The 21,640-nt window shown below is 50.1% G+C and overlaps 1 protein-coding gene across 4 annotated transcripts in view; it reads left to right on the top strand.

Moving 5' to 3' along the window:
* The window catches only part of PRAG1 (PEAK1 related, kinase-activating pseudokinase 1), a 54,061-nt gene extending 33,067 nt beyond the window's left edge, over nucleotides 1-20,994 (top strand). For all 4 annotated transcript variants that reach the window (XM_066235355.1, XM_066235352.1, XM_066235353.1 and 1 more), the window contains exons 4-6: nucleotides 272-429; nucleotides 11,423-12,165; nucleotides 19,453-20,994. In XM_066235355.1, coding sequence (XP_066091452.1) covers nucleotides 272-429; nucleotides 11,423-12,165; nucleotides 19,453-20,646 — 2,095 coding nt within the window. In that variant the 3' untranslated portion in view covers nucleotides 20,647-20,994. The remainder of the gene's footprint in view (nucleotides 1-271; nucleotides 430-11,422; nucleotides 12,166-19,452) is intronic.
* Nucleotides 20,995-21,640: the final 646 nt, after the last annotated feature.

Below are 21,640 nucleotides of genomic sequence, written 5' to 3'. Positions count from 1 at the left end.
ATGAAGGCAGTTGTTCCCAAATGATGGTTTTGGCATTTGTATAAATTTAATAGACTCGCTTCTCTTAGCCACACTCAGGAAATCTTCTACTTTACTATTTATGTGCCTAAGTTTTCAAAAGAGCCCCTGTTCTCTCTTCCCAAAAGCATTTTTTTCAAAACCTGCTGGCATGGGTCGGGTTTTAAGAGCATAGTAGGTTCATGGTCAACCGGCCTGGTGTTTGACTAGAAACCAAATTAATCCCTTTCATTCTTTGTTCCAAAATTTTCAGGCACCTTTTAAAAATGAACAAGAGCAGCTCTGATTTGGAAAAAGTGAGCCAGGGCTCCGCAGAGAGTCTCAGCCCGTCCTTCAGAAGCGCCCACGTGAGCTTCACCACGGGCTCCACCGACAGCCTGGCCTCGGACTCCAGGACCGGCAGCGATGGAGGTAACGGACGTGGCCTGGGCAGGGAGGCGTGGGTTCTCCTGAGTCTGCAAGGCCAGTCCTGGGTTACTACCAGGATTCAGAAGGGCGGAGGCACACCTGCTCTCCAGGCCCTGCTCCCCACGTGAAGTAGACGCCGCGGAGGAGCAGGAGACGCTAACTCCCTGGTGACGCTACGGCAGGGTGCCGCGTCCCATACTGCGCTCTCTGGTTACACACGGGGCATTGGCATGGCAACAGGGCGGGGGGAGGCGGAGGTTGAAAGCGTGTTGAAAGGCTCCTGATTCCTTGGGTAGTGAGCCATCTATGTGCGGGTCTGCTCTCCATTCTGTCCTCGGGGTTAGTCCTCAGGGGACTGGGCACGTGCCAACCACAAGTTCTCACCGTTGCTCACTCCCTCCCTCCCCATGTTCTCTCATGTGCATGCATGTATACACACATGTGTACACATGCACACAGTTGGACACAGCCAGTGTTTACATAAAAGTTTATTGAATGAAAAGCATGCATGCTAGCTTCATTAGGCCACCATCCATCCCACTATGCATGAAGCTGTAAGGCATAATATGTGGGTGTGTCCTATTGGGTATAGTCCTGAAAAGGAAGTCATGGTTTTTTTTAGAGTTGTGACGGCTAGTATTAAATCCTCTCACCCTTTCAGCATCCGTGTGTGTGTGTCTCCTGCGTTTCTCTTGGACTTGGCTGTAGCATGTTAGCTTGCGACGTGTGCTAACATGACTTCCTGTCTCCTGTGGAAGTCGTTCTTCTCAGGAGGCAATTGCAGAGTAGAGGGTTCCATTGGAAATTTACTGTCACCAACATTCTTCCATCTAAAAGATGAGTACCGCTAAGACAAAAACATATGTTCTAAGTCAGTCTGTGGTGTGTTCTGATGGGAAACTTCTGATAGCTGTAACTGAAAAACAGGAAATATCTTAGCCTTGATTCGGGTGGGATGTGGCCAAAGAGGATTTTTTTTTTTTTTTTTGCAGATCTTCCTGGGCTTCTATCTTTTTCCTTTTCCCATCCCATTGTGCAAACATTCCACAAGACAAATTATTCCGTAGAGGGCCGGGCCCGGCCCGTGAACCGTTAGTCCCTGCGCTCGTCAGCCCTGGCCCGCTCTCTTGGGATTGTGGCCGATTCGGAGGGAGCAGTCTACGGTGGGGCCTCCGTCGGCCACCGGCCAGCTGGCGTTGACCACAGCTGAACTTAAATGCCTCAGCACTTTTCTTCTCTGAACCAGCAAATCATGGTGTCTGCTCTCAGAGCTCGTAAAGTCTATCTAGGAAGACAAGGGTAAAACACGTGACACACAGGGGAAGGAATAAACTAGGAAATTGGGTGGCCCGGGACATGAGTGCTTATAAAAGCTTCCGGAAGAAGGAGAAATCAATGGCAGCTGAAGGAGGGTCAGGGAGAAGACAGGAGTTCAGCTCCTGTCTGAAGTGTGGTTGGAATGGAGGAGGAACGGGCTCTACAGGCTACGGAGACACTAAAGGGGAACAGAGGCTCCGGGTTAGTGCACACTGGGAAGGGGAAAGGCCAGCCTGCCACACCTCCCTGGGAGCAGGGCAGAGAGGGGCGTCGGGTGGGTGGGAAGCGGCGGCTGGGTTGTACAAGGCCCCAGAGACCGATTTGTGGAGGTAGGGACAGGAAGTCTCTGGGGGCTGATGAGTATAATGATGACACCTAACCTAGACATTTTTGAACTACATGTTGCATTTTGATGGTTATTTCTTTATCATGGCCTAGTTATTCAGTGGAAATGCATGTCAAAATTTGGGTTCCCAGATGCACAAGAAGGTATAGAACCTGTTTCAGACTCGGAATCCTTAGAGCAAACTGTTTCTAACTATTGCTCCTTTGTACACTCTATACCCAGAACCATGCTTTAAAACTCTCAAGAGACCAAAGAGGGCTTTCACTCTCTCCCCTCCCCCCCTCTTTAACATCTCTTAAACATTAATCTAGAGAATACCTGGAGCCACTGGCCATCAAATGTGAGAAACCCTTCATTCAGCTTCTCATCATGAACCCAGGCCGCTTGTTACAGATCAGTTATTGAATAATTATCTTCCAGTCCCATGAATCTTGACTCACTTTTACTGTGTAGCCAAAATATCACCCTTCCTGCCTTCTGTTACTGTTTGTCACCCAGTAGTGAAGCCGAGAGAAGGGCGCAGAATAAGGGAGGTAGAATTAGCTCAAGCTGAAGCTCCTTGAAACCAGAATGTAGTATCTACCTCTAATATTACATAGGGACGTAATACACCTGTACACTCGGCGCTTACTTTGCGAGCAGGGATTCGGCAGTGAGAACGATGCGTTGACTTGTTGCACCCGCGGCGTAGCCTGGCCACAGTGAGGTGAGGACAGCAGCCTTCCAGGGCGTATCCTAATAGGAGCTTGTGTAAACTTCTTGGAAACTCATCAGGATTCATGGTTAAAGTTAGGTCTCTCCTATTGTGTGGTTTTATGACAAAAAGAAAAGGACAAATTCATAAGAAAAAGAAACATAATTGTAATCGATAACTTTGTTGCTTTTTTAAGAACAAGTTTGTCTAAAGTTTATGTTTACAAGATATCATTTTTGTATCTATTACTTTTATGTTTTTATGCTTGTATCCCATTTCCTGCTCCTCAAAGCACATCTGTTATCCCATTTGTCCATGTGGGCAGTTCAATTGAACAGTGAGTCAACTCAGTGAAAGGAAGAATGTGTCTAAGCAGTTGTTTCAGCTTGGTGTGGGAGGGACGAAGTGCATGTGTCCGGACAGGTCTGTGACTGCTGCCAGGGACAAGCTTATCTGCAGCGAGTAGATGGATGGATGCGAGGGGACGTGATCATGGGCCGAATGGAATAATCGTCAGAAGACTCTCGCGCTTTAAATGGTTACTTTTCAATATACAAACCTCTTGTCCTTTTATGATGATTTTTACCTTTTGGTTTAGCATAACAAAAATCAGATCAGCAGTTTAAAAAGCCTCTATGGATACCAGGTCCCCATAGGACAGGAGATTAAAACGTGCTTCATTGAGCTGAAGCTGTTGGCTCAAACACTAGATTAGAGGTCTAAGTACACAGTGATCATAGGTATTCATCATATGAAGATATGTACTAAGAATACAGAAAGTTAATTAAATATCTTGATAGTAGTCAGCTTGTTTTTCTCAATAATAATGCCAGATTGGTTTCTAAAATAGATACATTCATTCAATCGTTGACTTGCTAAATTTTTGTTGAATGTAAACTACATGCTGGGTACAATCCCAAAGGTTGAAGATACAACAGTGACAAAAAAAGAAAAAAATGCCCAGTCCCTTCTTTTGTGGAGCTCGCATTCTAGTGGGGAGAGGTGGACAGTGAGGAAGATAAAAGAGTGAAGTAGCCATGTGTCAGACGGCAGTAGGTGCTACAGGGAAAATCAGCCGGGGAGATGGCGGGGGTGGGGGGAGGGGGGAGGACCTGTCAAGAGGAGAGACAGTAAGTCCACAGAGATCAGACAGCAGTCAGAATAAGTGACAGCCTGACCTTCACGGAGCCTTTGCTCCCCCACTCAGCCTGTTACCTGACACTCTGTAAGAAGAAATAGTACTTTTTTAAAGACAGTCTTGAAAAGGGCATCTGAAACTCCCTACCTGAAAATAGTGTGTTTTTCTGACTATTCAATAGGCTGGGTGAGGCACTTGATCCAAAATGGATGGGTTCGGTCTAATATACTGCTCACAAAATGAAGATGAAACGATTAAAAAGCCCTCACTTCTGTGAGCAGTGTCTGTTGCATTGAGTCGTGGGTTCTATTCTGGGAGGGCTGTTACTGAAGGATGAAGACGATAGAGGAAAAAATACCAGTTTTTAATATTGTCTGTGGCCTGAGTCCTCACAACAAGATCACTACAGTGAAGCTTCAACTTTGTTGAAACTATTTTCATTCAAAAAATACATACAATTACTCTTGGTAAAGTAATTATATGTATGTTCCCACAGCTAGGGTAAAGAAAAAGAAATTCAAACAATGGAGAAAGGTATGGAAAGGAAAGTCATAGTCTCCAGACACCCGCATCACGGTTCTTACCACCACTCGGAACATTTTTTTTTTCTGTATTATCTCAGAAATTTATATCCATAGTTTAAATAACAGAAATTTTATTTCTATGCATTTTTATTCTTGATATACCTTGAAATCTTTTGAATCACACCCTCTAGATCTGCCTCATTTTTCTAACGCTGCCTAGTTTTTCATTGTGTCCGTTGGTTAAACCCTTCTCCTACCAGTGCGTGTTTCCGTTATTTCCCTTACAAGTCTCCAGTAAGATCCCGTGACATACAGTGAAGTCATCTTGTGGGCATCTCTGTAAGAGACATTCATTCTTAGAAGTGGAAATTGATGTGTCAGAATCTATGTGTGTGTGTTTTAAATGCATGATACCAAACTATCCTGAGATATCAATTTATGCCTCCATCAAAGTAGCATGTAAAAGTGCTTTGAGCTAACTTTGCACTTGACTGTTAATTTGAAAGAAAACCCGTAATGATGGTGTTAGAAGAGGGAATTGGAAGGTCACGATTCCTGAAGTGCACTTGGGCTGTAGGCACGGAATGTTTTCCACAAGTCTTTTTTCCAAACTGAGACATTGTGTCTCTTTTGCATGTAAATCGCATTCATGTCTTGATTATTGTTTCTCTGGATGATTAAGTGGTCCAGAGGGACTCCTCACCAATGCCACATTTTCCATCCAGTTGTAAAATGCTAATAACATGCTTCCATTTTCAGACCACATTTACCTTCTTGAAAAACAAGAATTCCTTTTGAAGGAATGCTTTGTTGCTTTTTTTTTTTTTTTTCAAGTGCTCAGCGTTGACTGTTCAGACAGACTGTGGGACCAAACAAGAGATTGCACAATTTTCCTTTGGAGGAAAAAGTTACACGTGAGGCTAGAACATTACCTTGCCCCAACCCTTCACATCTTCTGGGGGCGGGGAAAAGGGTTTGGCAGAAACCTGCAAGACTGCTACTTCCTGTGGGAAACTGGCAAGGTGCCTGTGCAGATGGCTTTAGTTTTCACACCTTTAACAGGAGGGGATTGAAGGAGCCGCAGGGCCTGGGCGAGGTTTTCTCCATCTGCTTTGTTCCCAGTGCCTTTCATTTAGTAGGTGCTCAAGAAATACTGACTGAATGAATGGATAAATCAATACAGCCATTTCCAGTTATACAATCTATTATCATAAAGAGAGAGAGGGAGGGAAGGAGGGAGGGAGGGAGAGAGGGAAGTCTAAGTTTTTTAAGCGAAAGAAAATTACATTTGCTTTACTTTATTGGAAGTTAGAGAATAGTCCGTCACAAAAGCTAGTTTGGGGCTTGGGGGCTCTTGGCTGGGACTCTGCCCTGTGAGTCCACACTTGCTGTGGCCCAGCTGTTACCAGAAGGCAGAGCTGTGGGCCCAAGGAGCCTGACAGTGTTCATTCATACGGCTCAAAACTGGACTGACCACTTCCTCCTCGAGCTTAGCTCTCATTTTGTCTGCAGAGAACAATGAAAGTGCCTATTAAAGCCCAGCAAGAAAAGGACTCTATAATAAGGCAAACCTCACAAAACTACTGGGTTTGAACGTTTGGCCTGTGTTTCTGCACAGGGGTTAAGCTCTTTTTCCTGATCGTTGAAACCCTGACTTCTCTTCTCTCTAAATCCCATAGAACTGACTGGTGTCCCCTCCATTGGGTCCTTTTAAAATCCCACCCAGCACACCATGTGTGATGTGGAGTTTCCCACTGGAAGCACTCCCGGGAAGCACACGCCCTCAAGCTGCACAGGTGTTGTTCTCTGTTGTCACTACTGGCTTGACATGCAGAACTGGGAATTCGGAGGAAAACTTAGGAGCTGGGATTTGGAGCTCTGGCCCAATTAGCATGCAGAATCATTTTTTAAAACCTGCAGTGGTGTAACTGTGGTGTAGGCAGACTTCCCAGAAAAGTATTTTCCATTCTTACCCCTTGTATACCTTAATTATAAGTCAGGGTTTGGAAACGGAGTGATCTCACGCCAGCAGAATACCGCTGGGATGTAGACAGACAGCATTTCACTTTATTGTGCTTCAAGATGTTGTGTTTTTTACAAAGGGAAGGCCAGACCCTCCACCTGCACAAAGATGACAGCTCCCTCTGTTGCCATTCTCGCTGCATCGCGGTGGTCTGGGGCCGAACCGCAGCCTCTGGAGGTACACCTGTTTGAATTCATCTCCTGGGCCACTGGACTGAGTCCGTCGAATATGGGCTGTTGACCCAAGTTGCTCAGGATGTCTTTAGGCACAGTTCTCTGAACCAGTGGTTTGCCTGCGAACTCTAAAGCTATTTTGAGTGTCAAAGCATATGTGTTCCCTCTGCTTTTTGGCTCTTCTAAGTGCAGAGTATAGCAGCTGCTGCAAATAGTAAGGACCTAGCTGCCGCAATTGGGAGGCGGCTGCCCACGTCAGAGTGAGAAAATGACAGTCAGCGTGGGTCTGTTGGGGCGCCCCGATCCCAGAGAAGACAGCTCCTGCTTGACTTGTGATGGAGAGATCAGTTTCATCGAGAAAGGCCACATGTTGGCACCTGTTTCAGAGTAGCCCTAAGAATATTCACAGCTGAAGTGTCATACGGTCCTAAGGTGACTGCGGGCTGTCAGAGCATTCTGCTCTTCTGCCCACTCTGGTTCCACATTCTGGAGAACAGCTTCAAGGACCCACAGGTTCTGAGGGATGCCTCAGGTCGGAAGGTGGTGTGCCTGTTAGAGAACTAGGCAGGGTTTTCTTTCCGGCTACACAAAGCACAATCTGCCTACGGAATGCCCCGTTGGACGGGTCAAGTGCACACTTCACAGGAGCTGTGAGCACTTCACCCTGTGAGGTCCCTGTAAGTAGTGCTTGACACCTGCTGGGGAAGTGCGTGGTGGAGGAGAGTCCTTCTGCAGTGCCTCTTCTGAGTAGTATGGGCTTCATGCTGGGATTGTTGGGTGATAAACACATACATCTAAGAAATAAAGGAAAACAAACCAACCCATGCTCTGATCCTTGAGGCCATGCCTCCTAATACCCAGGACTCCTTGCAAGAGGTTATGGGATATGGGTCTGACCAAAGCCACTGACCAGCACAGTCCCCACTGTCCCCAGGAAAGCTGAGAAAGTCATTTCCTTCCCACTGCCTGAACACACGGGTCATCTTCTCATACTAAAGCAGAACCGCTCGATTTTCTTTGGTAGTCTGTGGGATAAAAGTGCACAGATTTTTATTCTAAGGTTCTTGCTGTCATTATGGATTGGGAAGTTCACCATCGGCAGCTGTGGGAAGAGCTAGGGGGTGTGAAAAGGTTGGAGCAGCATAACCGTCTGCCGAGAGGTATTTTATTTCAGGAGCAGCTTTGAGATGAAATCCATGTTTGGAGAAGTCGAAAATGGAGGGAGTGGCTGAAATTATAGACTATTAGTGCTGGGAGGGGCATGAACCGTGATGCCCTCTGGTCAGTTTTTAAACAAGGAAACTTGACCGGGGAGGTCGACCGCTGGTTATGGGTTCATCCCTCAGAGCAGAGCAGAGAGGGATGTGTTGGAGGCATTGGGGGGAACCTTACAAGGAAGGCAAAGCGGTAAAACTGATATGGATTGGGAGAAAAAATAAGCACAAGGCTCACAGAGGGTCAGTAACTGCTTTGTCAGAACGTCCCCAGCCTCTGGACTGGGAAGCGGAGGTCCTGACCAGAGGCAGCTGTCCCTGTCGCTGGGAGCTCTGATTCATGCATTTATCAGGGATGCTCATCACACCCCACTCTCTCTCCTTGTCCCCCATCTTCCGCGTCTCGATAATAAATAAACAGAGAGGCCACAGCCCAGTGGGGCCGGCTTCTGCTCTCTGGAATGCAGAAAGGCAGGGCCGCCCGCACGTTTGCCACCTGGGTGCTTGGCAGCATAGGCTTCTTCGTGTCCTTGGAGAGGTCTTGCTCCTCCCTTTTGTAGCCTAGGAGCTTGTAAGTGATCCTCCCCCTCTCTCAGCCTGTGCTTCGAGGAGGAGGAAGGAAGTGACTCACCACCCAGCCTTCATCTGTTCCCATTGCTGACCAAGCCTTTTGGGGAAGAAAAGCTTCTTCCTGGGAAGCCTGACACCCTATATAGCCTCCGGGCGTCAGCCTGCTCGATCCGCCAGGATAGGCCCCCCACCCCCACCCCCAGGAAGCTGGCTGTCTTCGTGTGCCCCCATTCTGACCACGGCGGGGAGGAGACGCATAGGACTGCCCTCTGCGCCCCTGCTGCTTGACTTATAATGAACCCGGGCCTCTGGGAAGGGCTAGACATCCCACTGCCTCGGCCTTGCTGCAGGTGCCCCGCCCACTAGTAGCCTGTGGGGCCAGGTAGGTAGGGGAACTTCCTGCGATCTGGATAAGCCACCAGGAAGCAGGAGTGGCAGCCTCCTGCAGGTGTGGGAGCGGGTGAAGCGTCACGCTTCCTCCTGAGGCTGCAGGCGGGTGGCAGGGCCCGGGACGGCACCATGAGAGTGGGTCCTGCCGGCCACCTCCACTGCACGGGGCTTCTCCGTGCACAGACCTGTCGGTTCCCAGCCCTCGCTGTTCTACACGCTGGGTGTGCTGGCTGTGTCCTCCTGTGAGCTTGGCATTCTGGGTGTACTGAGCAGGAGGCCCCCGCTGTCACACACCCTTAGTGTATGTCCAGTGGCCGTGCGGCTGGGGCATAGATGTCAGCACCCACCGTGCCCCAGGCAAGGTAAGTGTTGGGCAGATAAGATATATTATGCTCACTTTGTTAAAGATGGCACTGCCCACGTGCATATTAATGTGTGTTGGGTACGGGCTGTGGGCAGGCAGGATCCTTGTAGCCTGGGGTTTGGTTTTGGGACTAAGCCTTTCCCACCCTTTTTGATGTGGGGTGGTACAATCCCATCATGCCTCAGATAAGTGACTTTGTATCAGAGACTTCCTTGTTTGTATATTGGATTAAAGGTTTGGATTTCTAACTGTAAAGTGGGGCAGACTGGGAGCTTGTTCTCTCGGTTCCTGAGATTAGCATTAGAGAAGAGAGCAGAGAAAGGCCACATAGAGGAGACCAGGAGAAGCAGCCAAGATGGCGGAGTGTTGAAGAAGAAGCCAGTTTGTGCAGAGAGAAGGAGATGGGGAACAGAGGTAAATAAGGCTGGTGAGGTAGAAACCTTTGATTCTAGGAAACTCGGATAAGTCAGTAGCTTTGTGAGTGCTGAATGAGTGGGTTTTGGAGCCCAGTGTGTGTTTTTACTTGCCCACTGGGTGCAAGCTAGGATTAAAGGTAATGGCCCACCAGTTCTTGGCTCCATTGTTTCATTACCATCTGTCTGAATCTAATGCGCTCCTGCATGGGCCAGGCGGCTGTGATGGTGGCCGTGGATACTGGCATTACAGTGAGCACTAAGGATGTGGTCATTCATCTAAGAGGGTCCTTCCTCTGTAGGGAGCATCCCAAGTGAGGAGGCCCAGTGTTGGTCTGAGGGGCTTGATGCCCGCACTTGTCCTTTGGGGCCCATTCAGTCCCCGATTGGGTTGGAGAAAGCAGACAGGGACTCCATCTGGGCATGCAGGGTTATTAACGCTTCAGGAGCAGCTCTAAGAGGCCATGTACCTCTGAGTGAGGTGACACAAAACAGACAGTTTGCTTCCTTGAGGGCCTCTCACCACGCGCCGCGGGCCTATGTGTCTGTTGTACCTCCTCTCTAGCCGTTCCGCTGAGGCACGAGTGGAGCAGCACCACATGCCATGCCCTGCCCTGCCCTGCAGGGGCCGAAATGACAGGTGCGTCACAGAAGTACCGATTCCCTCGCATCTAAGACCCATGCTTCTTTCACAGTTTAACCTTCAGGGTTATAGGATACATTTCCAACCTATGAATACAGTCAATGTTTTTCCTATATCCTAACAGCTGTTATTAAAATAATAGGGACATCTTCCAGTCAGTTCTTAGAATGAAAGAAATGAGTATTTCAATTTGCCCTTTCCTGTTTCCAATACCCATAACTTTTTCTTACCTATTTTATTACCTGACTTCTTGTTTTCCTTTAAAACCTCCGTTTTATACACTGATACAGAGAGTAAAGTGCGGTCTCCGTCCTGTTTAGATTAGCTCTTCCCCTCACCATCTGGGAACGTTTCTGAATGTCCCCATGCTCTGTGGAGACCTGTCACCACGGGGAACCTTCCCCGATCAGAATCGGTGTCCATGGGCCCATTCTGGGACGGCTGGGCTCAGGAAAGACTCGCTTTCCCTGAAGATCTGTTTTTTCTTTAATAAAATCAATACAGTGTTTGTCAAAACTCATTGAACTACACAGTAAAGGAGAATTTTTCTGCAGGTGCCCTCTCTAAACTTGACTTATTAACAAAACCAGCCAAACTACACACGTTCCGGTTTGTGGTTGCTGTTGCAACGTTGTTTGCAAAATATTGGCAGCAACCTCAGTGTCCACCAAGAGGGGACTGGAAAAATGAATTATGGTATTTTCATATTTTGATATATAATGGGATAGCTGTGAAAGGAACCAGATAGGTCTGTGCACCTGCTGTGAAATATCTCCAACACGTCACATCAGGTGAAGAAAAGCAATATTCCAGACAGTGAGCAAGCTTGCTCTCCTTCGTGTGGACGTGTCCGTGGCACAGGCTGGTTTGTTCAGAGTATCTCTAGGAGGATGGGTGAGCAGCTGCCGCTGTGGCTTCCTAAATGAGAGGGCGTGGGCACTGAGGGCCAGGGTAGAAGGAAGGCTTTGTCGGCACTGTACACCATTTTGCACTTAAACTTTTTTCATTGTGCATATATTGTCACTTCAAGAGATAAATAAAAATAAAATGAATTGCTTTGGAATGGATGGATGAATAGATAGATAGATATATAGATTCATGATAGATAGGTAGGTGCAAGCCCACGGGGGCCCTGGAACTGAAGAGCGTTGACCACCAGCCTGATTGGTTCTGTTTCTCATTTTCAGGCCCATCATCCGAGCCGACTCACTCGCCGACCAATAGCGGGAAGAAGCTCTTTGCTCCCGTTCCGTTCCCTTTGGGCTCCACGGAGGACGTGTCCCACGGCGGCTCCCTACAGCCCCCGCCCCTCCCCCAGAAGAAGTTAGTGAGCCGGGCGGCCTCTTCACCAGATGGCTTCTTCTGGACCCAGGGCTCCCCCAAGCCGAGGACAGCAAGCCCCAAGCTGAACCTTAGCCACTCGGAAGTTAACATCAGTGCGCACGAGGAGTCCCACTTCAGCTTCTCCTCGAGCCCCGGGAGCCGCCCCCATCATGCCTTCTCTTCCGAGCCTCTGGAGAAGACTTTCAAAGGCAACGGCTCGTGGGTCCCCGCGCGAGGGTTGGCAGGCGGCAGGAGCAGCAGCCCCCAGGGCAAAGGGGTGCCCTCGGCCTCCTCCTCCCAGCTGAGCGTGGCCAGCCAGGCCTCCACCGGCAGCACCCAGCTGCAGCTCCACAGCCTCCTGAGCAGCATCGGCAGCAAGGAGGGCACCCACACCAAGCTGGTGGGGCTCTACGCCCAGTCCCTGGTCCGCCTCGTGGCCAAGTGTGAGGACCTCTTCATGGGTGGCCAGAAGAAGGAGATGCACTTCAATGAGAACAACTGGTCGCTCTTCAAGCTGACCTGCAACAGGCCTTGTTGTGACTCGGGAGATGCCATTTACTACTGTGCCACCTGCTCCGAGGACCCGGGCAGCACCTACGCTGTGAAAGTAGGTACCACCCCTCCTATTCTGTAGCACAACCAGCTGGCCCCGGCTTTGACAGAATTGTGACTTGAGCAATTCCAGGAGGAGGGCTGAGTCCTAAGGTTCCTTTTAACACTTATTGCTCAGTGATCTTCCTCTCGACCTGGCACGGGACATGGTGCAATGAGATTTGCATCATGAATAGATGATTCACTCTGGGCTTTGAGGCAGGAACTTATGTGATCTTAGTTGGATCAAGAAAACAGTTGCCTTTTTTTTTTTTGTATTTTTCTGAAGCTGGAAACGGGGAGAGACAGTCAGATAGACTCCCGCATGCGCCCGACCGGGATCCACCCGGCACGCCCACCAGGGGCGATGCTCTGCCCACCAGGGGGCGATGCTCTGCCCCTCCGGGGCATCACTCTGCCACGACCAGAGCCACTCTAGCGCCTGGGGCAGAGGCCAAGGAGCCATCCCCAGCGCTCGAGCCATTTTTGCTCCAATGGAGCCTTGGCTGCAGGAGGGGAATAGAGAGACAGAGAGGAAGGAGGGGAGGGGTGGAGGAGCAAATGGGCACTTCTCCTATGTGCCCTGGCCGAGAATCGAACCCAGGTCCCCCGCACGCCAGGCCAACGCTCTACCACTGAGCCAACCGGCCAGGGCCAACAGTTGCCTTTTTAAGGCCACAGAGAGTTCCTTCATTTATTCTGTGGGTTTTTACTGAGCTCCTACTGTATGCCAGGTGTTTTGACCAAGTCTGAGAATAGAGAGGTGAACACAGTTCCTGTGGAGCTTATACTCTAGTGCAGAAGATGGACAGTTAGGGTGTTGTTCTTCAGATAGAGCCAGAAGGACAGGTAGAACTTGGCATCGTCTTGAACAGTAAGGGTAAGAGCATTGATTGAGCATAGATGACTATTAACGACATGACCTTGAATCCTCACAGGATAGATAGGTTTTACAGATGAGGAACCTGAAGCTCAAACGATTAAGAAATTTGTCCATAGCTAGCTGGTGGCTGAAACGGATTTGTTGAACCCTGCTTTGTCTTGTCTCCAAAACCTATGCTACCATCATGCCAATTACAAAAAATAAAGTTCAGGGAAGTTAAGTGATTAGTCCAAGGTAACACAGTCCTTTAGTCTTTGCCTCGGGACCAGGGCTGTGGCTACCGCACCCCACTGCTCTCTCAGGGTGTGGTTCTGAGCCCCTTGGTCGAACATCTACACACGTCTGGCCACTCTGATCTTGGCCACTGTCTCAAGTCTTTCCATGTGACCCTTGAATATCTGATGGGTCTGTGGCCCTTCTATAAATGCAGGCTTTTGTTGGGTATGAGGAGGGGAGCCCCGAACTCCCTTTTGCCGTCATCTATCCCAAGAGACTGTATTTTCAGTTAGAAAAAGTGTAAATAGTGTGGGAAGCAGTAAAAGTGTACATAGTAATGGGAAACGGCCTTGGTGGAGTAGCCTTCTACTTATTAATGAAATTATTCCTTTTAAGACTTCAACTATATTTACCGAGGAAAATTGCAATGAATTTTGCTTTGAGATTTTTTTTTTCTTTTAAGAAATTGGTGACACCACCATAAAATATAGATTGGGAACCGCTGATTTCTATGTTTAAGGAACTATTTATAATTACTTGCTGCCTTGCGGTTAAAAAACTAGGGAGAGGGTGGCTACTAGGAGGATCCTGTTGTACGGAAATCAAGGCCCCGAAACACTTGGGTATGACCAAGACGGCAGGCCCTAGTCGGAAAAAAACACAAACACCCAGAACGAGAGTCTGTGGACTTCCCGAACTTCGTCGCCTCTTTATATCTAAACCCAGCAGAGACTATGGTCAAGTCCCTTCCCTTCCACTCCCCCAACTGTGATTTAAAAAAGGAAAGGAACAATCCCAGCATTCGCCTTCCCATTAGGTGGCGCTGTATCCAGCGGAGGAAGAAGTGTGTGGACCCTCCAGGGAGCTGAACCTGATTAGCCCATTATCACTCGCAGCCCAGAACCAGGGCTCTGTATCCATCCGATGAAAGGAACATAGAGTTGAGATCCTTGAAAGCCAAGGGGATGGAGGCACCTTACGAAGTTGATTTTTTGTCAGTCCCAGTGAATCTGAGAAAGGGAGCTGTCAGTCATCCCTCTGCATCTGCCCTCCCGTGTTCGAGTGCATCGGTCAGGTCATTCTCACTCCTCTTGTCCCAGACCTCGGGCTCATTCAGTGTCAGGAGCCTGTTGACGTCTCCATTTTGAGGGGGAAAGAGCTGGTAGAACAGGCTTAGTCCCTCTTTCCTGTAGGGTGGGGACCCTACTGCAAAGAACCAGGGGGTCACCCGGCACACGATCTGCCCGGGTCTGGGGTTGTATACACATGAGTGATTGTGATGTGCCGCCTGCCTTTTAGAAGCTTCTATGATAATGAAGAATCAGCTACGTCCTCTGAAGAACAATGCAGAAAATTCAGCTTTGCCAGAGGATGTTAAAAGCAAGCATGCTTCTTATTTCAGTAGCAATGTAAACCATAGGGAGACTGGAAGATAAACCTTGGTCCGCGGAGGAAAAGGGGCCCAGGGCGCTCCCATCTGGTCTGGCCAGACACGTGGCCGCTCAAGGATTATCCCTGTGCCGTTGAAGAGGAAATGGGGAGAAGAGATTGAAATGTTTAGAGTCTGGGAAACAACACTATCAACTTGCACATGTGCCGGGCCTGGTAATGGGGGACCGGAGCGGAGCGTGGGGCATCCTTTCGCACGTGCAGCTGTTCCACTTCATTAGCTTCGCAGTCTAGACGGAGTACAGTCATCTGGAATCCGAGGAGGGGGAGCAGGTCTCCCTTCCGAAGCCTGTCTGTCGCCGAGCAAGCTCGTTTCATCTGTGCCTGGGAAGCAGGAGCCCTGGTTGCGAGTCGCGTGAACAAAGGCGGGCTCGCACCTGCTCCCACTGATGCGAGGGTCCTGGCTCTTGGGCTGGGCTCGGCACCCGCAGCAGCCGGGGTGGGGGGGGAGAGAGAGAGAGAGAGAGAGAGAGAGAGAGAGCCGGGGCTGTAGCTGGCTTCACGAGTCCATGGCAGGAAAAAAATCAGCAGCTGCGTGTGAAGTTTCGAAATCTGTATCATTCCTCAGTCAACTAGCGCTCCAGTTGAGTAATTAGGGACCTGTGTTGAGCCGGCTGGACTTTTTTTATTTAAGAGACATGACTTTGCCCTGATATTCAACTGTGAATAAGACCCAGGCTACAAAGTTTAAAGTGAGACTTGGCTCCACAGAACGTTTAAAACTGGAGCTGAATCGAAGGTTTGTTGTGAGGGTCTTGAGCCAAAGCCCAAATGCAGACCCCCTGAAAATGAAATGAGGGGGTAGAGGGAGGTGGGGATAGAAGGGAAGCCTCCTGTCCCCCACTTCCTATCTGTCCCCGTCCCTCCCCTCCATCCAGCTATTCGTGCAGCCGGGGACCAGCTCGCTGATTCTGAACCACATGCAGCCCAGCTGCCATTTATTCCGCTCCTTCATTTGCATCTCTGTGCATACGGCAGCGGCTCCCCGGGAGTGTCTGCTGGGCCCAGGCCTGGATACCCTTGAGAAAAGGCATCCTTGGAAACCCGTCCCAGGCCCCGGGCAGCCACTCTCTCCGGGTGGGTACAATAACCTCCGAGCCAGCTCTGGAACTGCACTGAGCATGGCATAGCCAAGCCTGCCAGAGCAGTCACCATAGCAACCTTTCTCGGTGACAGCTCACCTGAGCTAGGCGCTGTGCTGGAAGCCACACCTGTGTTGGGTCGTTTAATGCTCCCGGTGGCCTTCTGGGGAAGGAGCGACAGCTGCTCTTGATACACAGAGGAGAAAGCAGACTTAGAGATAAATACAGCCAATCCTCATTATTTGTGGATTCCGTGCCAGGAATTCACTGCTAATATTTACTTGTAACCAAAATCAATACTAGTGGCATTTTTTTGTGGTCATTTCTGACATGCATGGGGGGAGAGGTGGGGGGGTTGAGTCAGCCAACATACAAATTCCCAGGTGAGGCAGCACAAGGGGGCGCTCTGCCTGCTTCAGCTCCCACTGTCAACAGTGTCCCTTCTGTGGTCTAGTTAGTGCCTCATTCTTCACATTTTTGTGCTTAGTGATGATGAGTTTACTGTTTAAGTGGCCAAGCCGAGCGCTGAGGTCCTGTCTGGTGTTCCTAAGTGCAGGGAGGCTGCGGTGTGCCTTTGGGAGACTATTCCGTCAGCTTCGTTAGGCATGAGCTACAGCGGTGGCGGCCATGAGTTCCTGTTAATGAATCAACAGTATCTGTTAATGAGGCATCTTTAAACAGAAACCCACATAAAGCAAGGTTATATATTGCCCAGGTGATGAAAACGCTGTAACCCAAGGCTTGCAAGAACTTCCCACTGCCTCTCCCCTGGGAGCAGTGGTTCATGTGCACTAATGCAGTTCTGTGGCTATTCCACGGAACACAACTACCGCAGCTAACCACACTGGATTGTAACTAGTCAGTATTCGCAGTGTTTATATTTAAACCAAGGTCTTTTGCACTCCAAAGCCCATGCTTTGACTCCTCAAATACTTCCGGGTTGGAAGATCCTGAGCAAAGACTTTAACCCCTTGGACCAGGGGTCCCCAAACTTTTTACACAGGGGGCCAGTTCACTGTCCCTCAGACCGTTGGAGGGCCGGACTATAAAAAAAACTATGAAATATCCCTATGCACACTGCACATATCTTATTTTAAAGTAAAAAAACAAAACGGGAACAAATACAATATTTAAAGTAAAGAACAAGTAAATTTAAATCAACAAACTGACCAGTATTTCAATAGGAACTTTAGGCCTGCTTTTGGCTAATGAGATGGTCAATGTCTGGTTCCATATTTGTCACTGCTAGCCGTAACAAGTGATATGAAACGCTTCTGGAGCCCTAACGCGTCTGTCCCGCGTCACTGGAAGTAGTACTGTACGTGAGTGACACTGTGCTTTGTGGCGCCGCCACATACAGTACACTGACCACCAATGAAAGAGGTGCCCTTCTGAAAGTGCGGTGGGGGCCGGATAAATGGCCTCAGGGGGCTGCATGCGGCCCGTGGGCCGTAGTTTGGGGACCCCTGCCTTGGACCATCAGTTTCCTCTGTAATCCCATCTACTTGTTCCGGTGCTGTGAGATTTAATGAGACACTGTGAATGCGGAGTGGGCACAGCGCCGCACAAGCGCAAGAGTTCCGTAGGTGTCTGTGGGGGGGGGGGGAGCCTCCCTGGAGGGGTGTGACCCCGACACCAACACTGCTTTCCCACATACCCACCGATGATGGCACAGCAGACGGGGCCGAACACAGTGGACCATCTGTGCAGCCCTCCCTGAAAAAATGTCCTTTAGTTCAGCAGTGTTCCAGGAGCTGGCCGTTTAAAAGATAAAGACAGTTGCGTGGGCTAGAATAAGAAAGAGCTGTCAACAATGCCCTTTAGATATATATTCCAAAATCATGTTTGCTGGTGTAATCAGAACCGAGGTCTAGGACATATGCACTTCCCTTTTATTTCTATTCTACTTCTATAATAGAGAGATTGCTAGATTAACGTGTTATCTCCCCCACCATCCAATTACCTTGCTAAGAGGCTGAACTCTTTTATCCCAGGTTTCGTGCTGGGAAGGTTTGTATAGCTGCAGTATAAATAAATCTCTGTGAAAAGGTGCTTGCGATGGCACTTCTAAAAACAGCACCTGTGAGCATTGTGGTGCGTCAGGACCGCTGCTGTAGCCATCTGAGTGCTGCGCACAGCAGCCCGGAGGGTTATTTTGGGATTGTTTGCAGGATGATGTTTCCTAGGTAGGTGCGAGATGCCTTTCTTCCTGGGATTACACGTTGATCCTTCCTTTCTATAATGCATGGCTGCGGCTGCATGGCCTTTGAGAGAGGAGACCACAGACCATCCTCAGTCCCTTCCAGTGTAATTAAAGGGACTTTGAGGCCCACGGTGTCTGGCTGAGGACTCCCGTTCTGTGGTGCCCAGTGAGGATTAGTGCCGCTGAAGAGCTCTGGTGGCTGGCGCTGTAGTTAGTCCAAGAAGATGTTTAGGAGGCGGGAAGGAGCGGGGTGTGGGAATTCCCCAGAGGAGCATGAGATCACCTGTTTGTTTATTCCTTCTTGCGGCTCAGAGGGTGCCTTTGCCCTTGGCTTCCCTGACCCTGGAGAGCTTTCTGTTTCCTTTCAGTGTTCTGACTCACATAGCAGTTTCCACATCACAGTTTCAGTAAAAGCAGCTGTACAGGTGATGCCAGCTAGTAGGCATTGCATATTTACCTGGATCTAGAAACTAGGGCAACCTCAGAGAACGTGGCCAAGGCCTAGAGGCTTAGGGCCTGCATCTGTCCCTAAGGCTTCCCCAGAAGTCAAGCACATCTCCTGTCAGGTAGCAGCCGATTCAGATGTGAGACGTGGGCAGCGAGGCGACTGCCTGTGTCAGCTCTGATCGGGCTGACTGAGACTTTGTCCAGGGCACACTATGGGCAGAGTGAGGTCTTCCTGCCAATAGAAGGAGGCCATGCTGTGTGCTGTTGTTCAGGGACCCCAGTCTTGCTGGGTTGTGTGATAATTCTATGTTTTAACTTTTTAAGGAATTGCTAAACCGTGTTCCAAAATGACTGTACCGCTTTACAAACCACCAGCCGCACGGGAGTGTTCCCATTTCTCCACACGCTCACAGATGCTTCTGTTGCCGTGTTTCTTGTAGCCATGCAGTGGGCGGCAGCTAGTGTTTTGTTGTGGGTTTGGTTTGCATTTTCCTAATGATTCATGATCTTCAACATCTTTTCATGTGCACACGTCATTTACATATTTTTTTGGTGAAATGCCTATTAACCTTTGCCTCACTTTTTGATTGGCAACTTTATCCTATTACTGAGTTGCAAGGGTTTTTCTCGTGAACTCTGGCTGGCTAGAAATCACTTATCAGGTATGTATTTGACACATATTTTCCCCCAGTCTATTATTACTTGCCTTCCTATTTTCTTAAAAGTATATTTTGAAGCACAAAAGTTTTGAATTTTGATGGGGTCAAGTTTATGAAATGCTTTATTTAAGGACCATGCTTTTGATGTGGTGTCAGAAATCTTTGTTCAACCCAAAAACTCAGAGATTCTCGCCTCTGTTTTCTTCTGGAATTTGTCTGTTTGGGCTCTCACACCTAAGTCTACGTGATTCCTGTTGAGTTCATTTGTGAGTATGGTGTGTGGAAAGGGTTGCAGTTCACCTTTTCGCATGTTGAACGGAATGGTGGACCCCACTCACTACCTCACTTCTCCTTTTCCCCACAGATCTGCAAAACGCCTGAGCCCAAAATGGCCTCGTACTGCAGCCCTTCGGTGCCCGTGCACTTCAACATCCAGCAGGACTGTGGCCACTTTGTGGCGTCGGTGCCCTCCAGCATGCTAGCCTCTCCTGAGGTGCCCAAGGGCCCTCTGCCTGCCCCGCCGCCTAACCCCCCTGCCCAGGAGCAGGACTGCGTGGTGGTCATCACCCGCGAGGTGCCCCACCAGACTGCCGCTGACTTTGTGCGGGACTCGGCCAGCAGCCATCAGTCCGAGCCCGAGGCTTACGAGCGACGCGTGTGCTTCCTGCTGCTGCAGCTCTGCAACGGGCTGGAGCACCTGAAGGAGCATCGTGTCATCCACCGAGACCTGTGCCTGGAGAACCTGCTGCTGGTGCACTGCGCCCCCCAGGCCGCCCCCGGCCCTTCCTCCACCACCCCCGCGCCCCCTGGCTCCTCTGCAGCCGCGGGCGCCCCTCCCTCCACCACGGCCTCTGCCCCTGCTGCTACGCCCTCTCCCTGTCCCTCTGCCACCCTACCAGCCAGTGTCACCCCCAGCCCCCTGATGGCCCCCGCCTGTCAAGGGGTGCCCAGGGAGAAGCACCTACCCCGGCTCATTATCAGCAACTTCCTGAAGGCCAAGCAGAAGCCGGGCGGCACCACCAACCTGCAGCAGAAGAAGAGCCGGGCCCGGCTGGCCCCCGAGATCGTGTCTGCCTCCCAGTACAGCAAGTTCGACGAGTTCCAGACAGGCATCCTCATCTACGAGCTCCTGCACCAGCCCAACCCGTTCGAGGAGCGGGCCCAGCAGTGGGAGCCGGGCTACCGGCAGGAAGACCTGCCGCCGCTGCCCGCGCTGTCGCTCTACTCCCCGGGCCTGCAGCAGCTGGCGCACCTGCTGCTGGAGGCCGACCCCGTGCGGCGCATCCGCATCGGCGAGGCCAAGCGCGTGCTGCAGTGCCTGCTGTGGGGGCCGCGGCGGGAGCTGGTGCAGCAGCAGGGCGGCTCGGAGGAGGCGCTGTGCGGCACGCTGCACAACTGGATCGACATGAAGCGCGCCCTGATGATGATGAAGTTCGCCGAGAAGGCGGTGGACCGCAGGCGCGGGGTGGAGCTGGAGGACTGGCTCTGCTGCCAGTACCTGGCCGCTGCGGAGCCCCGGGCCCTCTTACAGTCGCTCAAGCTCCTGCGGCTTCTGTGACGCAGCGCCCAGCCCTGCACTTTAGCTGCCCCCATCCCCTGCCTGCCTCGGAAACATTCGTGTCTCCCTGGGAAATGGTACAAATGACTGACAGACTTGGATGTAATATATATACATATATATATAAAGTATATAAATATAAACGGCTGAGGATGCCACTGCCCACTCAGGTCTCCTCCGCGCCCCGGGTTCTCCCAGTTCTCCCGCAATTATGCACACTTCTAGCTCAGAGCAAGGTCCTGAGGACAGTCCCGCCAACAGAAGGCAGCCTGGATTCCGGCCTCACTGCCCACCATGTGATCTCTTCACCTTCCTCTCAAATGGTTATTAATAAAAAAATAAAAATAAGTCATCTAAAAAAATGTTGATTGAGTCATGAGCAAAGCTCTTTTATTCCCAAATGCCCAAGTACATTAGTCTCTTTGGTGGGTAATATTGCGGATATAAGCTTCTGAAGCAGTGGCTGGACCGCGCCACGTGTCCTTGGTTTTACAGGTCTTATGAAAGAACAGCAGGTCCCTAGAGCCCACCTTGCCCGTGCCCGTTAATCTTCCCTGCTTCTCTGCCCACCTGGAAGTCTCGGAAAGAATCCAGACCCGCTGGTGTGGTCCTGCAGGTTGGGAATTCAGTCTTGCTCCAAACCATTTCCAGTGTGTTAATGCTGGTTACCATTTGTGTCAGTCCCAGACTGGCTGAACGTGAAATCCACCGCAGATGGTTCAAATGTAAAACCTTAACAGGAGAACCACTTAGGAAAGTGTGGGCGGGGTTAAGAGAAAAAGCAAGGATGAGGCAAAAGCAAAGGCTGGCATGGGACAATCACTTGTTCACGTTGTTTTCCATGTGTCATCTCCAGGCCAAGACCAATGAAACACCTGCCCTGGGCAGGATCAGCCTCCAGGAGCAGAAAAAGGGGAGGAATGGATGGGGTCCCGGTGGTCAAACAGCGCACTCACTTGCCGGGGTCCAGCCCCGGGGCGGGGGGGGGGGGGGG

Source organism: Saccopteryx bilineata, chromosome 6 (assembly GCF_036850765.1).
Source record: "Saccopteryx bilineata isolate mSacBil1 chromosome 6, mSacBil1_pri_phased_curated, whole genome shotgun sequence".
NCBI lineage: Eukaryota > Metazoa > Chordata > Mammalia > Chiroptera > Emballonuridae > Saccopteryx > Saccopteryx bilineata.
The sequence above is the reverse complement of the archived record's forward strand: the minus strand, read 5'-3'. Positions and strand labels throughout refer to the sequence as shown.